We start from the raw sequence: 20,021 nt of genomic DNA, 5'->3' as shown, positions 1-20,021 counted from the left end.
CCTTTTTGTTTTTGCTCTTGTCCTAACTCAGATTTCTTCTTTTATTTTTTTCTCTTTTCTTTATGTTCTTTTCTTATGTTATTCTAACTCACTCAAGGGTTATTATACTTCTATTTTGCTTGCTATTTTTGAATTTAACAATTTCCTGAGATTGGTCATTTGCACGTCTTTTGGCTTCATATGAAACCTTCTCTAATTCTTTTACTTTTCTGCTCCTCTTGTCTTAACTCTGTCTTAAGCCCCCCATTCTAAATGGTAAATATCCTTATTGAAAAGTTTATTTACTGTAAGCATATTTTGGATAGCGTCTTGATTTTAATTAAATTCACATGGTTTGAAGGTGATAGCTTGATGGCTACCACAAGTGGTCAATTTGCAACTTGTGCTTCATTATATTGTGGTGCTCATTGTATCAATTAGGATAAAGGATTGTGATTGAGTCAATGAGCTGTTTCTTTGGTATTACGAAAATGAGAATGTCTATGAGTCATTACAGACCCATGGGCTACAGCCCAACTATATCAGGAAGATTTAAGTAATAACCTAAAGGTTAAACTAAGGACAAACCAACAATAGTAAAAATGAGAAAACGCTTAAGCACGATACAGGGACAGACTTCCAGTTCACCAATGGCAAATAGCGGGGCAAATGAGGATGAAAAGTCTGACAGTGAATCATCAGGACACCCTGAACTCAAAGCACAGGAAGTAACAAAACTGATCAATCAGGCTCTAGAGAAATTTAAAACAGAAGTAATTTTCCAGATAATCATAGAGATGATGAGCAAAATGAAAGTTATAATTCGAGACTCTAGAACAGAAACTGAGAGGAAAATAGATGAGCTCAGGACCATGATAGAAGCCCTGAATGCCCAGCATAAGAAAGAATTGGAAACAATAAATGCCCAATACAAGAAAGAAATGGAATCCATAGGACAGATTCAAACAGATATCCAGGAGCTTAAAAACTCCATTGAGAGTGTTCACAAAAGAATAAAAGAATCCAAAGATAGAATATCAGATATAGAAGATAAAATTGTAGTCAGTGACTATGAAAAGAGAGATCGCTTAAAAACAGTAGGGGATCATGAGAAACTGACACAACAACTCTTAGACATACAAAGAAGAATAACATAAGACTGACAGGAATTCAAGAAGAAGCAGGAGAAAATGCAAAAGACTTAAAAAAGCTGTACACAGAATTAATTATAGAAAACTTCCCAAAGAGAGGGGAAGAATTTGATATACAGATAAGTGAGGCATATAGGACTCCAATTAGCCATGATCAAAAAAAAATCTACACCTAGACATATAATAATCAAGATCCCAGAAACCCAACAGAAGATCAAAATACTACAAGCAGTAAGAGACAAGAAACAAATTACATGAGAAGGAAAGCCCATCAGAATCACAGCAGACTTTTCAATACAAACCTTTAGGTTAAGAACAGCCTGGAATGAGACATTTCAAGTATTAAAAGAAAACAACTTTCAACCTAGACTGGTGTATCCTGCAAAACTTTCTTTCAAAATGGGTGGGGAAATAAGATATTTCCAGGATAAAGAACACCTGAGAAACTTTATGAATACCAAACCAGCACTAGAACAAATTCTAAACAATATCCTAGAAAAAGACAATGAAGGTAACAACACAATGAGGCCCAACGGAGCAAATCAAATAGGCAAGCCAAGAAACTAAAAGAAGGTGAAAAAAACATGACAATAATAAATTAGTACATGTCAGCTATAACCATCAATATCAATGGCCTCAATTCACCAATCAAGAGAAATAGATTAAGAATGGATTAAGAAACAAAATCCAATAATATGTTGTATATAAGACACGTCTAGTGCAAAAAGAAGCCCATGGACTGAAAGTGAAAGGACAGAAAACTTCTTCATGTAACAGGAGCCCAGAAAAAAAGCAGGGGTAGTAATCTTACACACAAAGTAAGTTTCAAACCTAAACTGATTGAAAGAGACGAAGTTCACTACATCCTTGTGCAGGGAACAATTCAAGAGGAAGAGATAACAAATAATTTATTTTTAATTTATTATGTCAGAAAGTATATATGCTTTTTCCCCCCTTTTCTTCTTTTTTTTCTTTTTTCTTTTTCTTTCTCTGATGCTGGGGGTTAAACTTAGCACATTGTTCTGGCTAGGCAGGTGCAGCACTACCAAGCTAAATCTCAGGCTTTACATTTCATATTTTAAAATTTGTCAACACATTAATCCTTGTCTTTATATGTTGGTCTACCAAACTGATGAGTTATTTTGGTTCTCGTTTTCTTTGCTTTTTTATTTGAGAATTTATGAAATCTGTATATATGAGTAGTATGAAAAGTATTAAGGTCCATCTGTCATTTTCCTCTTTCATCTCTGCTTTCTACAAACTTCCTTTTCTGTCACTACAGCTTGTTTGGTTGGAAATTTGTTAAGATAAATGTTGTTATGTTATCAATATATCTTTGTACCTATTTTCTACTGATGACAAATATTAATTTTTAAGTAAATTTTATTATAAGTATACTTAAATAAATCATTAATATCATTTAGTATCTGGTACATATTACAAATTCTCCAATTCCCTCAAAGATGATATTTGTTTTTTCTCAAATTATACAAATCACCAACATTCCACACATCACTGCACTATTTTATTATACCAATGTATATATTGTATTGTAGAAAATTTGCATTGTGTATATGTGTGGGGGGTATATTTTTACACATATGTGTGCACTATTAAATGAAAAACATGGTCATGAATGTGGTAGGATTTTGCACATTTGGCATATTGATAGTTTCTCTGGCAACCTTATGATTTCTCTAAATTACATGCTTGATTTAATTCATAGTCATTCATTTGGGAAGAATATTACATATGTATTGGTGTTAAATTCTATCATTATGCTTATAAAATATAATAACAATAAGTATGGGATATAATAAAATAGAAACAGAAAAATCTGATCTTAAAAATGTGAATTATTTTAGTTGCTTTTGGATTTCAAATATTTTTTTTCTGTGGGAAGTTTTGTTAGAAAATGTAAGTGGTACAATCAATAAGCATATAATATTTATCAATTAATAAAACCAAGGAGTTTATAAATCATAAAATTTTGAGGACAGTTTCTCAACTATAATATGTAACTTTATTTTATTTGTAATTACATTATTTCAAAAATATTATAAGAAAATGAGAGAGAACATACTGTTTGAAGATAATATCAAACTAATAATGTATTTTGATTACTAATCTGTGCTACATAAATTTTTATTTAATATCCTTTATTTGCTGTCATTTATATGTATTTTTGAAATTTTTATTGAGTATCTTCATTTCTTGTTATCATGTATGCTTGCAATCTTTAATAAAAAAAAAACCAAAATAAAATACCCCCCCCAAATCCAGTCTCCTCACGCTGCAGGACTGTGATTAGAACTGCTCAGCAGCTCAGAAAGGCCAGCGCCTTCCCCAGGCAGCCAGACACAGGTCGGCTCTTCCTCAGACCACAGGATGCAGTGCTCTCTCACTGACAGCGCCATTCACAGAGCTTCAGGCAAAGCCGGGGGCATCTCTGTCTCCTCCCCACAGTAACTCGGTCAGGCGGGCAGGGGCCCAGGCCCTGGGGAACAGGACCCGGCACTGGCCCGGACTGTCCCGGGAGACTTGCTGTGGTCACAGCTAAGCCATGGCAGATATGATCCTGCTTCGTGGGCTGCCAACTGTGTAACTGATCCCTCTAGTCCTAAGTCTTAAAAGTGTATTTTCAGCACGAAAAATGAGACCGATCCACGTTGTCAATATTTTTAATATCGCAGATGAATGCCTACAGGTGTTGTGTGCAAAATGAGGCAGCTGTGTTTCTCACAGTATTTTGGTGTTTTCTTTCTTTCAGATTGTTTTCCTTCTAGTGTGCGTGTTTCACCGAGGCTCCTCCCCCGTGGCGTGGTCTGTCTGTGGCGACGTTGTCTGCAGCAGGTGCCCTCCCACAGAGCGCCGAACTGCAGAGCCTGTGTGCACGACCATGAGCCTGAGAGCTGGACGTCCCGGCAGCGTCCTTCAGCGCTTTCCACAAGCACACAGGACCCGTGGCCACAGGCACGCGCGGAGGAGAGCTGGGGGCTGCTGGCTCTCATGAGCCCCACCCTCCCATGTGTGTGGTGATCAGGGACGGTGCATTCTGGGCCCAGCCCTGACTGGACAGCACCTGCCTGCGCCAGCCTGGGGCTCTCCCGAGGCGCAGTCCTCTCCCCAGTTCCTAACGAGGCAACAGGAAGGTGGTGCTCCCTCCACATCTGGCCTTGGATGCTAAGTTACCAAGGGCCTGGCACAGGGGAGGGACACCAAGGAGGGTTCGGCAAGTTCAGAGACGCTCACAGCCCCTTCACAGGACTCACGACTGAGGATCCATCTCCAAGGGCTGCAAACATTGGCCCTTCCTCCGTGGCCGTGAGTGTCCTGGGCCATTCTGCCTCAGCCGAGCCCTGCCACTTGTCCCCCGGGAGGCCAGTCTCACTGCAGCTGGGGATTGCCGGCAGGGAGCCGGGAGGCGCTGGTTCTCGCCTGTGCTGACTGTCCCTGGTCAGGGGCCCCCGCCCGTGCTCCAGTCGTGTGGTCACCACTGGGTGTTTCAGCTGCAGGAGCCTGGGCTCCTGTGCTCTGGATCCGAGCACATAGTGACCTCTCCACGTGTGACTCCACTGCTGGCGGGGGCTGTCCCCACCCACCGCTCCAGGAGCAAGGTGGATGCTGGGAAGTGGCCTCGTCAGAGCCCTGGCAGGGGTGTCACCCGCAAGCCAGCCCTCCCACGGGTTCAGGCTGCACAGGTGCAGGCACTCGGCCTGGCGACAGAGTGGGGCACTGGCCAGGTGTTGGCATGGGCTCCGTTACCGCTGCCCTTGGCCTTAGTGGAACAGGACTTGGGGAGGAGGAAGCCCACGCCGAGGTGGCTTCCCCTGGCTCACCCTGGCTCACCGGGAGGGCCTGGCCTGGGCGGCTGGGTGCCGAGTGGCCTGGCTCTCCCCTCAGGGTCCCCGTGGGTGATGGGCCACACAGGGATCCCAGCGCTGTCAGCCCCCAGCCCCTGCCTCCCCGGGCTGTCTGTGGGGAGGCCACTCTGCACCTGAGGCCAGGCTGAGGCAGGAAGTGGGAATTGGGCCGAGGACCCAACGAGGAGGGGCTCCTGTTATGCCAGCCACAGGCCCTGCCATAGCTTCTGGCCTGGCCATAAGTGTCCTTCTATGCTCCCTGACACCGTCCCCGCCTCCCCTAGCCTCACTGTGCAACAGTGGCTCGTGACGTAACTCACTTGGCCCTGCTGGGCTAGGCTGTGCCCATGGTCTCACCACACCCCCACGTCACCTCCCGTGGACAAGGCTGGGGCCACAGGGTGTCTGGAGGCTGGGGATGGGGCCAAACCAAGAGGGACAGTGGCTTTGTGCAGATACAGGAGGCTGTGTGAGAGCCGGAGGGAGAGACCCGCACAGGTCAGAGTCCTCCTGGGGGACAGCAGGCTGTGGACTCCCGACCTGGGCCTCGAACATGGCTGTTGAACCCTGTGTGGGTCACCTGGCCGCCCCGGTCACCGGAAATGGAAGTTCCCTGAGACAGCGAATGCGTCCAAATGTACCGAGGTGCATGAGTGACGTATTTATTCTGCCCACACCGTCTGTGGTGACCGCTCCCACATGGGGTACTGGGGGCCCTGAGTGTCCGGTGTGGAGGCCTCGGGGCCAGCTGGGCCTGCTGAGCTGCAGGGCGGGTGGACAGTGACAGTGGGAGCCACACAGGCCCCAGGGCCGCGTGCTGACGGCGCTGGGCTGCAGGCAGGTCCACAGCGGCTGTGGCTTGGCCTGCCTGCCCCTGGCCGCAGGCTCGTAGGCTCCTCACCCACATGGGGCCTCCATGCTGGGAGTGAGCCCAGAGAGCACGCATGCAAATGGAAAGCACTCTGCTCGGCTCTTCAGAAGTGCGGTTTCGAGCACTCTGCGGGTCTCTGGGAGCTGGAAGATGACAGTAAGTACTGAGGCAGCTCTGGGGCGCCTGTCCCACAGGGCTGGCCATGGCCAGCTTCTGCTCCTCATCTGCAGCTGGGCCTGGGCTGTGTGAGGGGCAGGAGATGTGCAGGGACAGAGGAGTGGAGAGCCAGTGCCTGGTGAGGTGCTGGGCTGGACTGGGGCCTGAGGACGCCGTGTCCCCTGCAGTGTGGCCATCACCTGAGTCTGGGGGAGTGGGGTGCCATCTCCTGAGCAGGGCTGACCCCGGGAGGATGCTAGGAACCTGAGAAGCTTGCGGGGCATCAGGGGCCAGCAGGACACCAAGCCCAGGGAGGGCGTGTGCACCGGCAACGGCCCTGGGGCTGCGGGAGCTGCTGGGCTGGTTTCACGCCTGGTCATCCTGCCCGTAGTTGATTGGCTGCAAGGCCTGGGCGACAAGCGTGGCCATCTTCCGGGTGCCTGCAGCAACCACTCTTCGTGCCATGAGATTAAGGGGCCCACCTGGGGACAGAGACAGACGCCAGTTATGGGACAGACGCTCCCTGCAGCACACAGAAGGGAGCAGCAGCCTCTCCACTGCTCTGTCTCGGTGGGAACCAAACCATGGCTTTGAGAGACAGCACGGGAGAAACTCAGGTCTGGTGACACTGAAGGGGCGGTCGGCTGGCTGTGCCTCACTTCCTGTATCCCGGCTGCCCCACTCAGCTAGGCCGGTGGCACTGCTGAGGCTCACAGTGCTGGCCTCTCTGGGGGGAAGCTGGCCCATCCACGTGGCTGCCTTGGCCAGCATGGCTTTCCTCAGGGCTGTCTGGAGCTCAGCTGTGGCCTGAGAGACTGGAGGACAGGACCGCTTATGCTGTGGAAGATGCACCGGGACCGGGATCTGGCCCAGTGCCAGGACAGAATGGAACCCATGGGGCTGGCCCAGCCCATCACACCTGGATGTTGGGTGACAGGTGGCAGGGAGGGCAGAAGCCCAGGGAACACAGGCTTCTGCTCGCCCCAGGTGTCCAGTCCCCAGGATGTACAGACAGGAGACAAAAGGAACAGGTCACCTTCTGGATCCACTCCACTGCTAAAGCCCAGCAGGATGCCCATGTGGGTACTGGTGCCGACCTAGGTCTGGGTTATGGATCTTGGGGAAGCGCCTAACCTCAAAAGCTTGGTGGGAAGCCAGATACCCCTAATCCCAGCACTCTGGGAGGCTGAGGCAGGAGGATCACAAGTTAGAGCCTGGTCTGGACAACTTAGGAAGATGCTGCCTCAAAATAAAATTTAAAAAAGGGTGGGGACATAGCTCAGTGGCTTCAACTGTAATACCACAAACCAACAAACACACCTGGGGGATCACAACACATGCTCGTCCACCTCACTGGGGCCTCATGGCAGTGAGGTATGACTGTGGGTTGCTGTTCCTGTGCCCTGGTATCTGGGCTGGGCTGGGCTGGGGTCCGTGTGGAGAGCCCCACCCAGGGTCACCTGCTTCTCTTTGTGCTCTGGGCCCGAGCTGACCTGTTGTGTCCATCACGATGCCACCCGCTTCTCTGATGATGACCGTGGCCGCCGCCAGGTCCCAGCAGTGCAGGCCGAACTGGTAATAGGCATCAGCGGCCCCCGCGGCCAGGTGGCAGAGCGCCAAGGTGGAGCTGCCGATGACTCGGACCCTGGGAGAGGGAAGGCGGAGGTGGCGGGCAGGCAGTGGCAGCAGCAGAGGGCAGGCTCCGTGAGCCCAGAGCGCCACAGACACCGCAGCCGCAGCCAGACACAGGGTTGTGCCCATGTGTGTGCTCTCATGAACATGCGGGCGAGGAACCGGGCCACAGTCCACGCAGAGCCCAGGGCATGGCTGGGCCACCCCGTCCAGGGTCCCAGGCAGAGCAGGCCCGTGACTGAGCCCGCCGCATCCCCCTGCCCTACCACGGTGCCCCCACCCCAGGGCCCTCCAGAGTGAGTCCGTACCCGTGGGCCTTGGCGAGCAGCAGCTGCTCCATGTTGCCCAGGAGCAGCTTCAGCGTGGCTGGGTCGCGCTTGGAGCCGATTTCTGTCAGGATCAGGGCCTTGGAGAGCTCTGCAGGAGAGTTCCCAGCGTGAGCCGTCAAGCCCGGCCTCCCACCCCACCCGGGAGGAGGAGGGAGGCAGCCGGTGGAGCCACGTGGCCTCTGTGCTGTGTTCTCAGCCTTCCCTCCTGGGAGACACAGAGCCCAGAGCCTGGTGCTCGTGAAAATCACCACTGTTGTCACATGTGAGAACAGAACAATGCTGGGTACCCTGACACACACCTCTACTCAGGAGGCTGAGGCAGGAGGATGCAAAGTTGGTGCCCAGCTTGGGCAATTAGAGAAACACTGTCTTCAAAAGAAGAGGAAGAAAGGGCTAAGCAGGTGTAGCTCAGCACGAACTCCCTGCACTCATTCCCAGTACCAGAAGCACACAGACAGACAGACAGACAGAGGACAAACCCTCAGGACTCCATGCTGGGAACAGAGGATTTAGAGGGAAATGTGCCTCATCAAAGACGGCTTTGGAAAGGTTGTAATGTGCTCTTTCTTCACCTGCTGGGATCACAAAGATGGAAACTCCCAAGGAGCAGGTGACTCAGAAGCAAGGTCACCTCCGGGGACGGAGCAGGTGCCTGAGGGTTGAGATCCTTGGCACGGCACGCATGGTGCATCGTGAAGGGGAGAGGCTGGGAGGCACTGCCAGGGCAGAAGCGAGAGGCTGGGACTCCCAGGGGCCAGAAGCAGCCGCACTGTGCCACATGCCACACCTGCACTGCCAGACCTGCCCTGTCCTGCCCGGTCCCAGGCTACACCAGCTCTGCTCAGGCGGCAAACAGCTCCACAGCCAGGGAGCAAAGTGGCACTGCCTCTTCCTCCAGGGCCCGACTCCAGGGCATCTTCGTGTCCACAGTGGGCAGCCCCTCCTACAGCGCAGCTCTCGGCTCAGTCTGTGGCACAGGCCAGGACACACCCAGAAGGCAGCACACTGAGAGGCTTCTGCTGCACACCGCGGGCTCCAGCAACAGCAAGGAGCTGGCGCAGTCTCAGCTGCGACAAACACCCCTCTGGAGGGGATGCCGGTGAGGCTCGTGCATGGGACAGAGCCATGTGGGAAGGCTCTACCCTGTCAACCGTGCTACAAAAGCAAACCTCTAGACGTGAAGCTATCAGGAGAGGCAGGCAGGCCGATGACCGCCTGGCCCACCGCAGGAGGACTGCGCAGAGGGCGCTGGCCGCGGGACGGAGAAGGCAGGGGCAGGCTGTCCTGCCACCACCCTCCGGACTCCCACGCCTCACTTCCCACCTCACACCCTCTGTGCCCAGATAAAGCTCTCTGTAGCTTCGTAGTTTTCCAGTCTTTTCCTCCCAGTGCCTCAATCCAGGGGCTCACGCAGGGCCGGCAAGTGCGCCAGAGCCGTGAGGTTCTCGTTACCCTGACATCACAGCGCTGCACACGAACCCTGCCACTGGTACCTTGCCCTACAAACATCCACCGACAAATGCCTTCTAAGTGATGCATCTCAGACAGAAAAAAAACCTAATTCGTTATGATCCCCTCTAATAGCATTTTACATGACAGTTCTGAGCAGTTGTCCACAAGTTTTGTGGTTTTTGTATTTTATTTCTCTTTGTCCTATATTTGTCATACTATTTTAGCTCCTAGTCAGATGCCAATATATAGACAGATTTAACTTAAAGTATTTTTGGATTTCATGGGATGCACGATGGTAGGAATGGGGCTCCTGCTTGAGGTGACAAGAATTTCAGAAATCTACCACTGTGAGGGTCACATGACACAGGTTTAACGAATGCCATCCAATAACTCACTAACGGATGACTGAAGTGCCACGTTTTATGGTAAATATCTTCTACCACAGTAACAAAAACCTAATACATTTTCAAGCAGGGCATTTTTGTGTAGTTTTTTTCAATAAAGCAGAGTTTAGGGCAAACAGAAAAACTAGTCTGAATTTTGACCATTTGAAAACCCTGCTCTGGTTAAGCATTACTAAGACACCTGAGTATCCAAGAGTCCTGCTTGCCTTCCTGGAAATGTCAGGCTTGAGAAGTGGACAGGTTAGGGCTCCGTCACTGTGACAATGGCCCTGAGAACTCCAGGAGGTTTCAGGCCCTGGTCGCTCGGCCCTGCTGGTTCCAGGCCTGTGGTGGGGAGACTCTCACTTGGGGTCCCAGTGCCCCTGCAAGGACGCCCCATTCAGCCTGGCTCTGTCGGATACGTGCTCCTGGGACAACACTCCCACCGTGGCCTTGTGATAAGTGTGCCCCAACGTCAGCAAGCATTGCAGTCTACTCACGTGAAAGTAAAATCCCTTCCTTTACCTAAAAAGCATAAGTTCCAGACAGAACAGAGACGGCTAAGGAAACAGAACAAGGAAAGCACTTTATGGGCACAGGGTTTCTGTCCCTGTGGAGTGGGGAAGGTTCTAGAACTTGCTAGAGTGCGAGGTACACAGCACTGCGGATGTGCTAAATGTCACTCGGCTGTTCACTTTAACACAGCTATTTTTGACTCTGACCTACATAAATTGAAAAACAAGTAATTTTGGGGGAAAATTTTGTTTAGAATCCTGTGAGGAAGCACATCAGTGTCTGGAAGGGCTGAGACGTCAGCGCATTCTCCGGTCCCAATGGAGACTAAGTCACACTGGTGACCGGGGTCCCAGCTTTCATGATGACAGATGTGAGTGCAGACAGACTCCCTGAGCTCCTGGTCCCATCAGCCACACAGATGGACAGACAGACCACCAGGGACACCTCAGCCCTGAACGGGAGGGCCCTCAGCAGGAGTCTCTGGGCGCCGGAGGTGAGGTGCAAACAGAACTGTGGCACCTCCACCACCCCCAGACCCACAGCCCCTTCCCCAGGAGCCCACCTGTCTCCTTTGAGACGTACAGCCGCTGGGTGTTGCAGAAGGCACCGTGGCCCCGACGGGCCATGTACAGCCGCTCCTCCATGCAGTGGTGAACCACGCCGAACTCCAGCTACGGGTGGGAGGAAAGCAAGGCAGTCACAGGCGCTTGGGGCGACAGAGCAAGAGCCAGATCTGACCCTCGGAGGGCGGTGGAACCAGGCAGTGCCAGGGCGCCCAACTAGACCTGGTGGGAAAGCAAGCGTTCTTTTCTTAAGTAACTATATTTTGAAACACACTAAGGCAAACAAAAGTATATTAAAATTATCATAATCAAGTATTAGGAACCCAAACATATAGAAAAACTTCATTTTTAGAAAAGCCTCTTCCAGGGCTAGGGCTGGGGCTAGGCGGTGGAGTGCTTGGCTTGTGTGCACCAGGCACCAAGTCCGATTCCTGGCACACAAGGGAAAGGCTGCCTATGTCCGCAGGAGTCCCCTGGTTCTGACAGCAAGGTCAACCAGGGACCTGAGAGCTCACCCTGGAAATGGTCACAGATCAGTCTCTCAGGAGGAAGAGGCAAAGGAGGGGAGGTGTGAAAACCACCAGGTCTCCGCGTCAGCCCCTTCCCATTCCTTGTGGCCACTCGCCCCAGGGGTGCCTGGGGTCACATATACCCTGTCAGTGGGCACTGCACTGGGGACCCAAGAGCAGGGGACAAGAGGTCAGGGCCAGCTTCTCAGCTACAGGGACGTGGGCAGCACAGCCGACAGCAGCCGGGCTGAGGACCTGGCTGCCACTGTCCCTGCCCGTGGCCTTCCTTCCCGCAGCCTCTCCTGCCACTGGAGACCAGGGCTCCTGGGTGTCACCCCAGTGCTGTCAGGCCTCCCCACTCCCCGGCTTCTGTCACCCAACAGACACCAGCGAGCTATTAGCTTCCTACCCGAAATTCACTACTAAAATTCTCACTGACGCCAAGTGGAGACTGTGGGATGTGTGCAGACCTCTGTCTCCCCCAGCTGGAAAGACATCTACAAGATGACGAAGTTGGGGGTGACAAATGCTGTTCCAAGGGGGCTGCTTTTGAGAGACCCCAAGTCCCCAGCCCCATTTCAACAAAACCATGGAGCCTTCGAGAAATAAGGGAAATGAGGCCTCTTCGTGCATTCCGCTCAGGGGGATTAACAGGCTCAGCCTCCAGCCAGGCTTGCAGGTCTCATGACTCTCGGGGCTCCTCCAGGCCCTGGGAACCCAGAAAGGGCCGCATTCTCATGCTAACGGCCAGGGAGGATAAAAAGAACCAGAAGACTGCGGAGATGGGAGCTGTTCTCCAAAAATAGGAGCCTCCTTCTGTTTGTAACAGGTCACACGCTCTAGGGGTCAGGGGACACCAGTGTGGCCATCTGCTTGGAACGTGGCCTTCTTCAGCAGCCTGAAGTCCATGTGGAGACGGGGCCGCCCCAGGGGACCCGCACAGCACCGCACGGTGTGGACTGGAGGACACACACTTGGCTTTCCTCTTCACGGCTGAGGCACAGCAAAAAGCAAGTAGGAGGAACAGAGGCGGGAGCAGGAGGACCCCTGCGTACCTCTTGGTGAACAGCAAATCCGATGCTCACTGCTACATTGGGGAACCTGCAGGGACAGACGTGGGCATGATGTGGGACGCCGGACACACAGGTCCTGCTCACACTGCTGGGTTTGTTTTTAAAAACAATGTCCCATTACTTCACTCGCTGCTTCCTCCACCAGCTGTATCATGAGGTTGTCAACCTCCGAGACAGCTGTGTCCTTAGAGTTGTGTGAGAGGGATGGCATACTTCAGCGGTGACCCCAACTCCAGGAGGCCTCGGGTGTGGACGCCCTGGGACAGGGTCTCCACAGGAGCCCCGTTCTGAACACTGCTGCCTTCCCCAGCCCTGTCCAGGTCCCTGTCTGAGCCCCCTCAGCCCAGCACGGGCAAGCCACACTGAAGGGTATGAGGAAGGGTCGGGGACTGTGGACTGGCAGGCAAAAATACAAATGCATCACATAACAAAACTGCCCACCAGGTGCGTGGGAGCCCTGGCTGGGTCTGGCACTCCAAGTGCCCGCTGTGGCCAGCACCTGGGCCACAGCGCTCAATGGTGGAGGCTGTGGTGACCTGGGACCCTGGGACTCACACCACACCACACCACACTCTTTCCCAGCAGCCTCTCTGCCTGGCTCCTGAGGGCTGCAGAGGAACCACTGGAAACCGTGGGGTCACCAGAGGCCAGGCAAGGCCCTGGACAGGTGTGTGGCCTTTCACACAGCTCAGGCTTAGCCAGCAGCATGGAGACAGAGTGGGGGGTGTCCTGGGTCCATGGTGGTGTCTGTCACCTCCCCAGTCTGCAGCAGAGCTCCCTAAGCCCCTCCCTCCTCAGACTTGGCAGGCTGCTAGGGAACACAGGCTCTACAAGGGCCCCTTCCCAAATCCAAGCGAATATTTGAAACATCACCACTGCCTACTAGTTCAGGACCTCTCACAGGGAAGGCTGGAAAGGCTGCGATGTGCTCAGCCTTCCCTGAGCCTATGTACCCCGCTCCAGGCTTGCTATGCCCTGCCTTTAGAGGACAGGAAGTACAGAGGGCTGCCTCGCTCACCTGTGCACAAAGTTGCAGGTGCCATCGATGGGGTCAATGATCCAGGTCGGGCTGGCTGTGAGCTCACACTTGGCCCCGGCAGCCGTGGCCTCCTCTGAGATGAACCTGCGGTGAGGACTCAGCCTGAGTAGATGGCCAGGAATACGAGGCAATGGGCCTCAAGCTGCTCCCTGTTGCATTAAGGAAAGAGGAGGTGCAGCACAGACATTCAGGAGGGTTCTGGGTGTGACCTAAGGTGGAGTCCTGCTCTCCACTGAGACTGGGGAGAGCAGTGATGGGGTGTGTGTGTGTGTGTCTCAGTGCAGAGCGCCTGCCCAGCACTGCATGGCCCACTCCTCCATCCCAGCATCCAGCAAGCAGGCAGGCAGACAGACAGAGACCAACCAGAGGGACCCTGCATGGGCATTCTGGGAGAGCTGGGGCAGCAGCAGGCCTGATGGGAGATGCAAGGGTACAGAGATGGCTGGCAGGTCTCGCAGAGCACAGGCTCACTGTCCTCCCTTAGTGGGAGGTGCAAGGGTGCAGCCGGCAGGGCTGTGGCTCTCCTGCTGCAGCGCTGTGACCAGAACACAAGGGCCAACTGGCCTGCAGCCTGCACAGATGCAGGCGACAATGGCCCTGCACCTGGCTTGTGGGCCCTCCTCATGCCCTCTCCTGCCACCCTCCCTGGGCCCAGCTTCCCTGTGGAGAAAGCAGGTGGGGTTTTAGGATGTTCTCTCCCCACGCCCACAGAGTCCCTATGCAAGTCCCCCTCCGGGTGGCCTCCTGGACACTCCTGTGCCGGGGACACAGCCCTACTCCAGCCCCAGCTCCCACCCTCCGCAGTTGGCCTGGTCCCCTTTGCATGAAGTCTCTGTAAAGGAGTGTCCTAAGTGTCCCAGGGGAGTGAGCACACCCAGGATGGCCTTGTGCTCTGTACACTGTGACCCACTGTGTGGCCTTTGTGGTGCAGAGGACCCGTCACTGCATCTGGACGAGGCGGGTGTGTCACGTGCATGGCACCTCCACTGCTGTGCCACCCTCGGCCCCCGAGGGGCCTCACATCAGCAGGCCGGGCACCACGAGGTGACAGATCAGGCCAGGCTGAGCTGCAGTCCAAGGTGAGGAACCCACAGCCAGCACAGTGAGGACCTTGCTGCTCTGCACCCAGTGCCTCCTCCCCATGGACCCTCCCTCTCCTCGGTCCCACCAGACTGGGCCTGACTGGTCCTCTCCAGATAAGTCTCCAAGGGTCAGCTGGGGCACCGCACAGGCCCTGCTGTGCCTGGCCCCTGCCACTGCTAGCTGGGGACTCGGCAGCTCCGTCTGTTTGCACTGTCTTCTTTTGCAGCTACCTAATTTCCTCGCAATTGTGTTATTTTATTTTATTATTATTTTGTACCAGGGACCGAACTCAGGACCTTGTGCTTACGAGGCAAGTGGAACCCCTGAGCTAAATCCCAGGCCTGCAATTGTGTTTTTAAAGAAAACAGTCCAATCCCAAAACACACTGCCCACACCCCGCCCCCCACACGCACACACGTATCGACGCTGACACTGGGTGTGAGGTTGATCAGAGCCATGAAAAGAGACAGATGACATATACAGAGATGAGCTCTGGGAAGTGGGAAGGAATTGGCCTCTTTGCCAAGCCTCCTTTTAGCAGGAGCTGGGGGACCACAAGTCCCTGAGGGGAGGGGTGGTATCTGCAAATGGACACCTGGACCTCACCAGCATGCCCGGAAGACACAGCCGTCCTGCAGCGCGTCCCCGGGCTGCTCAGGACAAGTGGCTGGGTCTGTGGCTCTCAGGACAAACGTGTGGGCGCTGACCAGCCTGCTCAAGACACTTCTGCATGGTGTGCCGCTGGGGTACTCACAGTGCCACCTGAGCCCGCTGTCCTCCAGCTGCTGACCCCTCTCCTCTTTTCACCCAGTTTTTCCGTGCTGCACCCCTCCCCCCATTCACTGCGCCCCTGCAGGCAGCAGTGGGCAGCCAGGCCCCTCTGGGCACCAAGAAAACCCCACAGCGGGTGCGGGAGGGGCGCAGAACTTTCACGTCCATCGCCTGACCGTCTTCCCGTTGGAAGCAAATGCCTCTATGGCGGGAGACTGACTCCACGGTTCACCGCACAGGTGCGGGCAGTCTGTGTGCAGGTGTGAGCCCACAGCCCAGTGCGACACCTCCCCAAGTCCCTAACACACAGAAAATCCAAAGTGCCTGCCTGACTCTGAGCTGGAGGACCGCCCCAGAAACCGTTCCAGCAGAGGAGAGAAGGGAAAGATAGGCTTTAACAACCGGCTGCGAGTTGCAATGACACATTCTACATCTTGACTTAACTACTTTTCTCTCTTTCCTCTTAGAAGACAGTTGTAACACTTTCCTTATAATTTTGACAGCAAGTACTTCTAAGCCTTGCTTCCCTGGCTACTCTGTGTTTACTCTGTGACAAGGGCGGACCGTGTCTGAGGTGCATGAAGGAAGGACCTGTGCCCGCCAGCCAGCCAGCCTGCCTGCCTGGGTTTCCCGAGGGTGGGCAAAGGCGGCAAAGGAGTGACGGGAAGCCCACGCCCGGCACGGGGTGGCACAGGCTCCTTCCTTGCCAAGGACTCTGCTCCATGTTCTGCTTGACTCATGCACCCAGCAGACCTCACCTACGCTGGACACACAGAGAGCACTGGGCCACAGGACCCTCCCCAGGGACACCCTGGGCAGTTCAGGCCACCGTCCTCTGTCCCTGCCAGTCTCGGAGCAGGGAACAAGGATGGGGTCACAGCCCAGTGGGCCAGGTACTTCCGGGTGGCAGCCCGGGGTCTGACTCAAAGGCATCGGTGGAAACAGGGCTGGTGCTCACGCTGAGCTGGCAGAGGGGCCCCGGTGCTCCAGGGGGCCCGCCCCGAAGAGCCCACCTTCGCTGGGTCCACTCTCTGTCAGCACCTGGCCCAGGAGGAGGCAACTGTGATGTGGGGCTGCCCCGGCTGAGCCAAGCCCTCGCTGTGGGACCAGAGGTCGCGGCCCCAGATGGCAGAAGCAGGCCTAGAGCTCACTGCTCTCTGTTCCACTTCACACCCTCACAGGACTGGGACCTGTGAGATCCACAGGAAGGCTGCACTGGGCTGTTTTGTGTGTTACTGAGAGACAAGACTGTTATGATCCTTCTTCAGCATTATTTTATGAAAGAGTAAAACCAAAGAAGGTCAAAAGGTGAGAATTAAAGTTCCTATGACAGGGTGACAGGCAATCTACCACCAACATACTGGTTTGGTTTTGTTTGGCTTTTTGATGGGGGTTCTCCTCTTATAGTTCAGATTGGCCCTGAACTCACCAGAGCCCAGGCTGGCCTCGAACTTGTGGCAATCTTCCTGCCTCAGCCTCCCGAGTGCTGGGATTACAGGTGTGCGCCACCATGCCCAGCTCAATACACTTTTTAAGGGACACTTACTTTGAAAACAGAAAAATTATAACGTACTATTTATGATATATGTGCATTTTGCTCTTACTCAAAATGTATCCATTTGGATATGAGCTAAACAATAAATGCCCATGATTCTACTGCTGTAGAATCTTAAGTGTGGTCAGAAACCCTTCATTGAAGTGTTTTAAGCAAACCAAGGCCTGGCTTCCAGTCTTTGGCCCATTACAGTCCTGGCCCTTAAAGCCCAGGGGCCCCAGGTGTGGCCAGGGCCCGGGGTGAGGGCAGCTTGTCTGAGTCACCGATCCCTGGATCCCACATGGCTGGCTCCCCTCGTGGGCCTCAGGGAGAGCCTGCTTGGCTCACGCCCTCTCTCGGCCCCTCTGTGGGTGGTGGGGCCCAGGACGTGGCTTTTATTCCACACACAGCAGCAGACTCTTCCTTTGCCCATCCAAGTGGCATTTCCTCCACAGTCAAACAGCAGTGCACCAAGTCCTGGGCAAGGCTGCGGGTGCAGGTGAACTGGCCACCCAGCCACTTGAGTGACATGCCCAAGCCCAGGGACACCACTGTGCCTGGTCTTGCAGGGACTGCAAGGCTTTCCTTGAGCCTAGCCTCCTGTCACCACCCTCACAATGACTATTTTACAGGAAAACGTCCAGACCTGCAGTCAGTAAGGGTGGCTGGTTACTATAGCACAGTGATGGCTTCCTGAAGAGCTTTCAATGATGCAAACGGCCCACTGCACACCCATAGGCTTGCCACCACTGCTGCAGTGTTTCTTAGAGTAAAAGCAATCTAAATGACTGCCACTTAATTAAAATTTGGTTTGAAAAGCTAAAAATGCATGAATATGTCAGAGCTTATACATATAACACGCCAGGGGTCCTGACTTCAAGCCAGGTGAGGACAGAAGAGATGACAGCAGCTCAGACACAGAGGTTGCCCATAGAACGGAAAAGAATTTCGAAGGGAGGGCAGGTCGCCAAGAGAATCTAGCCAGCTCCCAGGAAGCCGCAGCAGAAAAGGGCACGAGATTGGTTTTCACCCACAGGGAAATGGACAGATCCCAGCAGAGGCCAAGCCCACCATATCCTGTACGCTTCTGCCCCTAGGATCACATAAACAAGGGACGTGGGCCAGCATTCGGGAGGCTGAGTAGGACGGCAAGTCTGAGGCCAGCCTGGATCATACCGCAAGAACCTCTCTCAAAAAGCAAGACAAACAAAAAAGAGTGCAACCGGACAGGTACAATAACTCATGTGCAGAAACCACACCTGGTATTCCAGTTTTAGAAACCTAATAATTTTAATAAAAGATGCTACCTAAAGAGGAAGAGATCTCTGCGTCCATGCTACTATTGATCACTGGTTTTTAAGCTGTTTGTAAACTCAAGGGGGGTGGTGTGGGCTAGGAGCTGCTCAGAGCTAAAGAAGAGGGCCCAGTCCATGGTATGCGCCCTCCTGGGAAATGGGTGTAAAATGCTGTGCAAATATTTTAATTTTCCCGAGGAAGCGATTAGTGGCTATGTCAAACCCTCCACAAGTCACCTTGCAGGGTGAAGGCTTTGGCTCTTGAGGACAGAGTGGTGTCCCTAGAGAGCCTTGGGGATAGCTGCCTGGGACTGGCCTATGTCCTCACTCCAGTGGTGGCCACCAGCCCCTGCTGTGTTCTCCAGGTGTTACCCTGTGACACCACTGCTGGCTTCTCCCACGGGCTGTGCTTCACCAGAGCCTCCTGGAGACGCAGGTGGATCAGGGGGGGCTGCAGGGAGCTCCTCCACATGTGTAAGGTGACACACGGACACGGGGTGGGGACAACAGGAAGGGAGGTGGAGTTGGTCTGCTTCCCTGCGAGGAGGGCTGGGGTGCACATCTGTCCCACTGGGGCCTGTAACACTCACTTGTGCGAAGGAAACTGCTTTCGCAACTCAGAAATGATCAGATCTTCCACGAGGCGGTCTGTCTCTGTCACGAGGTCTGCTGCAGATGTCTTTGTCGAGACATGTTTTTCTTCAGTGAAGGCTTTTCTGATGACCTGAAACAAACACATGGGGCTGAGAACCTGCAGGCCCCTCGTGCAGGCCGATGGTGTTCTGCTCACTGGAGCTCAGGGTCTGTGGCTACCCCCTCTCCACCGGGGACCCCCTGAGATCCGGCCCAGCTTCCTGGGAGCCCGAGGCCTCGCCCTGCAGCAGGTCTGGGCAGGACAGACGCCCTGCCGAAGGCCTGCTGCCCTGCTGGGAAGCAGGTTTTCTGTGGAGGAAAAGAAAAGCGTAGTTTGGAAAAAGGGCATGACGCTTCATGACAGGATCTGTCTGAAAGAAAGCGGGGGCAGTGCTCAGCTCCACCTCTTCCCCTGTGAGCCCACAGACTGGAATTTAGGAGATCTGGGTGGAAGATCTAATTCACATTATAAACCTCACAAAGCAGGATGCCCTTGTGAAGCCACACTACCAACACAGCGGGCACTGGGAGAGACAGATTGCGACTCAGGACGTGTGGCGGGCTAGAGGCTCCGGGGCTCGGTGCCCACTGTGCAGCCGTGTGAGCTGCAACACGTCCTGTTCCAGCCCATGCCGGGACCCAAGCCAGGGGCGCGGGCCAGGCTGGCAGCAGCCCAGACAGGTCCCAGGAGTGTGCATTAAGCCCCGCCTCCACAGCCAGCCGGCCCTCCTTTCTTAATCGGCTTGCTGACTGACCCTGGGCCCTTCCTGCCATCCAAACCCTGTGTTCCCACTGCCCAGTCCCCCAAGCTCGCGAAGGTGCCTTTTGAGCCCCGCCTGGGTCGGGACTGTCTCCCACACTGGTGACTCCAGGAAGGTTCTGGAGATGCACACACACATGTGACCTCGGTGAGCTGACAGCTCCATGCCCAGCCCTCCCCTGGCTGTCCTCACGGTGGCCTCTGTGCCCTGTCCCTGTATGGAGTTCCTGGCACTGCGCTTCTAAATCTGAGCTATAAAAATACCTGATGCTGTCCTAGCAGAATTGGAGTGTGGCGGACAACAATGGAAACACAGCAGAAAGCAGCCCCATGCAGTAGCAGCTGCTCCTGTTCCTGCCAGCTTCCGCCTGGCCTGCTGCTAGCCTGCCCTGGCAAAACCCTGCACATGGCTGTCCCTTTCCACGCAGG

The 20,021-nt window shown here is 53.7% G+C and overlaps 1 protein-coding gene across 1 annotated transcript; it reads right to left on the bottom strand.

The window, feature by feature from the left end:
- Nucleotides 1-5,308: 5,308 nt before the first annotated feature.
- Impa2 (inositol monophosphatase 2) lies at nucleotides 5,309-19,177 on the bottom strand. Its single transcript, XM_010639019.3, has 7 exons — nucleotides 18,790-19,177; nucleotides 13,496-13,600; nucleotides 12,460-12,505; nucleotides 10,895-11,003; nucleotides 7,961-8,069; nucleotides 7,514-7,665; nucleotides 5,309-6,502 (listed from the first exon to the last, which is right to left on the bottom strand). The coding sequence occupies exons 1-7, from the start codon at nucleotides 18,936-18,938 to the stop codon at nucleotides 6,387-6,389; spliced, it is 786 nt and encodes a 261-aa protein (XP_010637321.1). The 5' UTR covers nucleotides 18,939-19,177; the 3' UTR covers nucleotides 5,309-6,386.
- Between the last annotated feature and the right edge of the window lie 844 nt (nucleotides 19,178-20,021).

This window comes from Fukomys damarensis, unplaced genomic scaffold, assembly GCF_012274545.1.
Source record: "Fukomys damarensis isolate Sample0158 unplaced genomic scaffold, DMR_v1.0_HiC HiC_scaffold_30, whole genome shotgun sequence".
NCBI classification, from domain to species: Eukaryota; Metazoa; Chordata; class Mammalia; order Rodentia; family Bathyergidae; genus Fukomys; species Fukomys damarensis.
The sequence above is the reverse complement of the archived record's forward strand: the minus strand, read 5'-3'. Positions and strand labels throughout refer to the sequence as shown.

Coding starts and splice junctions, on each gene's coding strand:
- Impa2 (XM_010639019.3), bottom strand. CDS start 18,938: ATGTGTTTGTTTCAGGTCATCAGAAAAGCCTTCACTGAAGAAAAACAT. Junction 13,601..18,789: donor AAGCAGTTTCCTTCGCACAA/GTGAGTGTTACA, acceptor TCCTCACCGCAG/GTTCATCTCAGAGGAGGCCA. Junction 6,503..7,513: donor CATCGTGATGGACACAACAG/GTCAGCTCGGGC, acceptor CTCTGTCCCCAG/GTGGGCCCCTTAATCTCATG.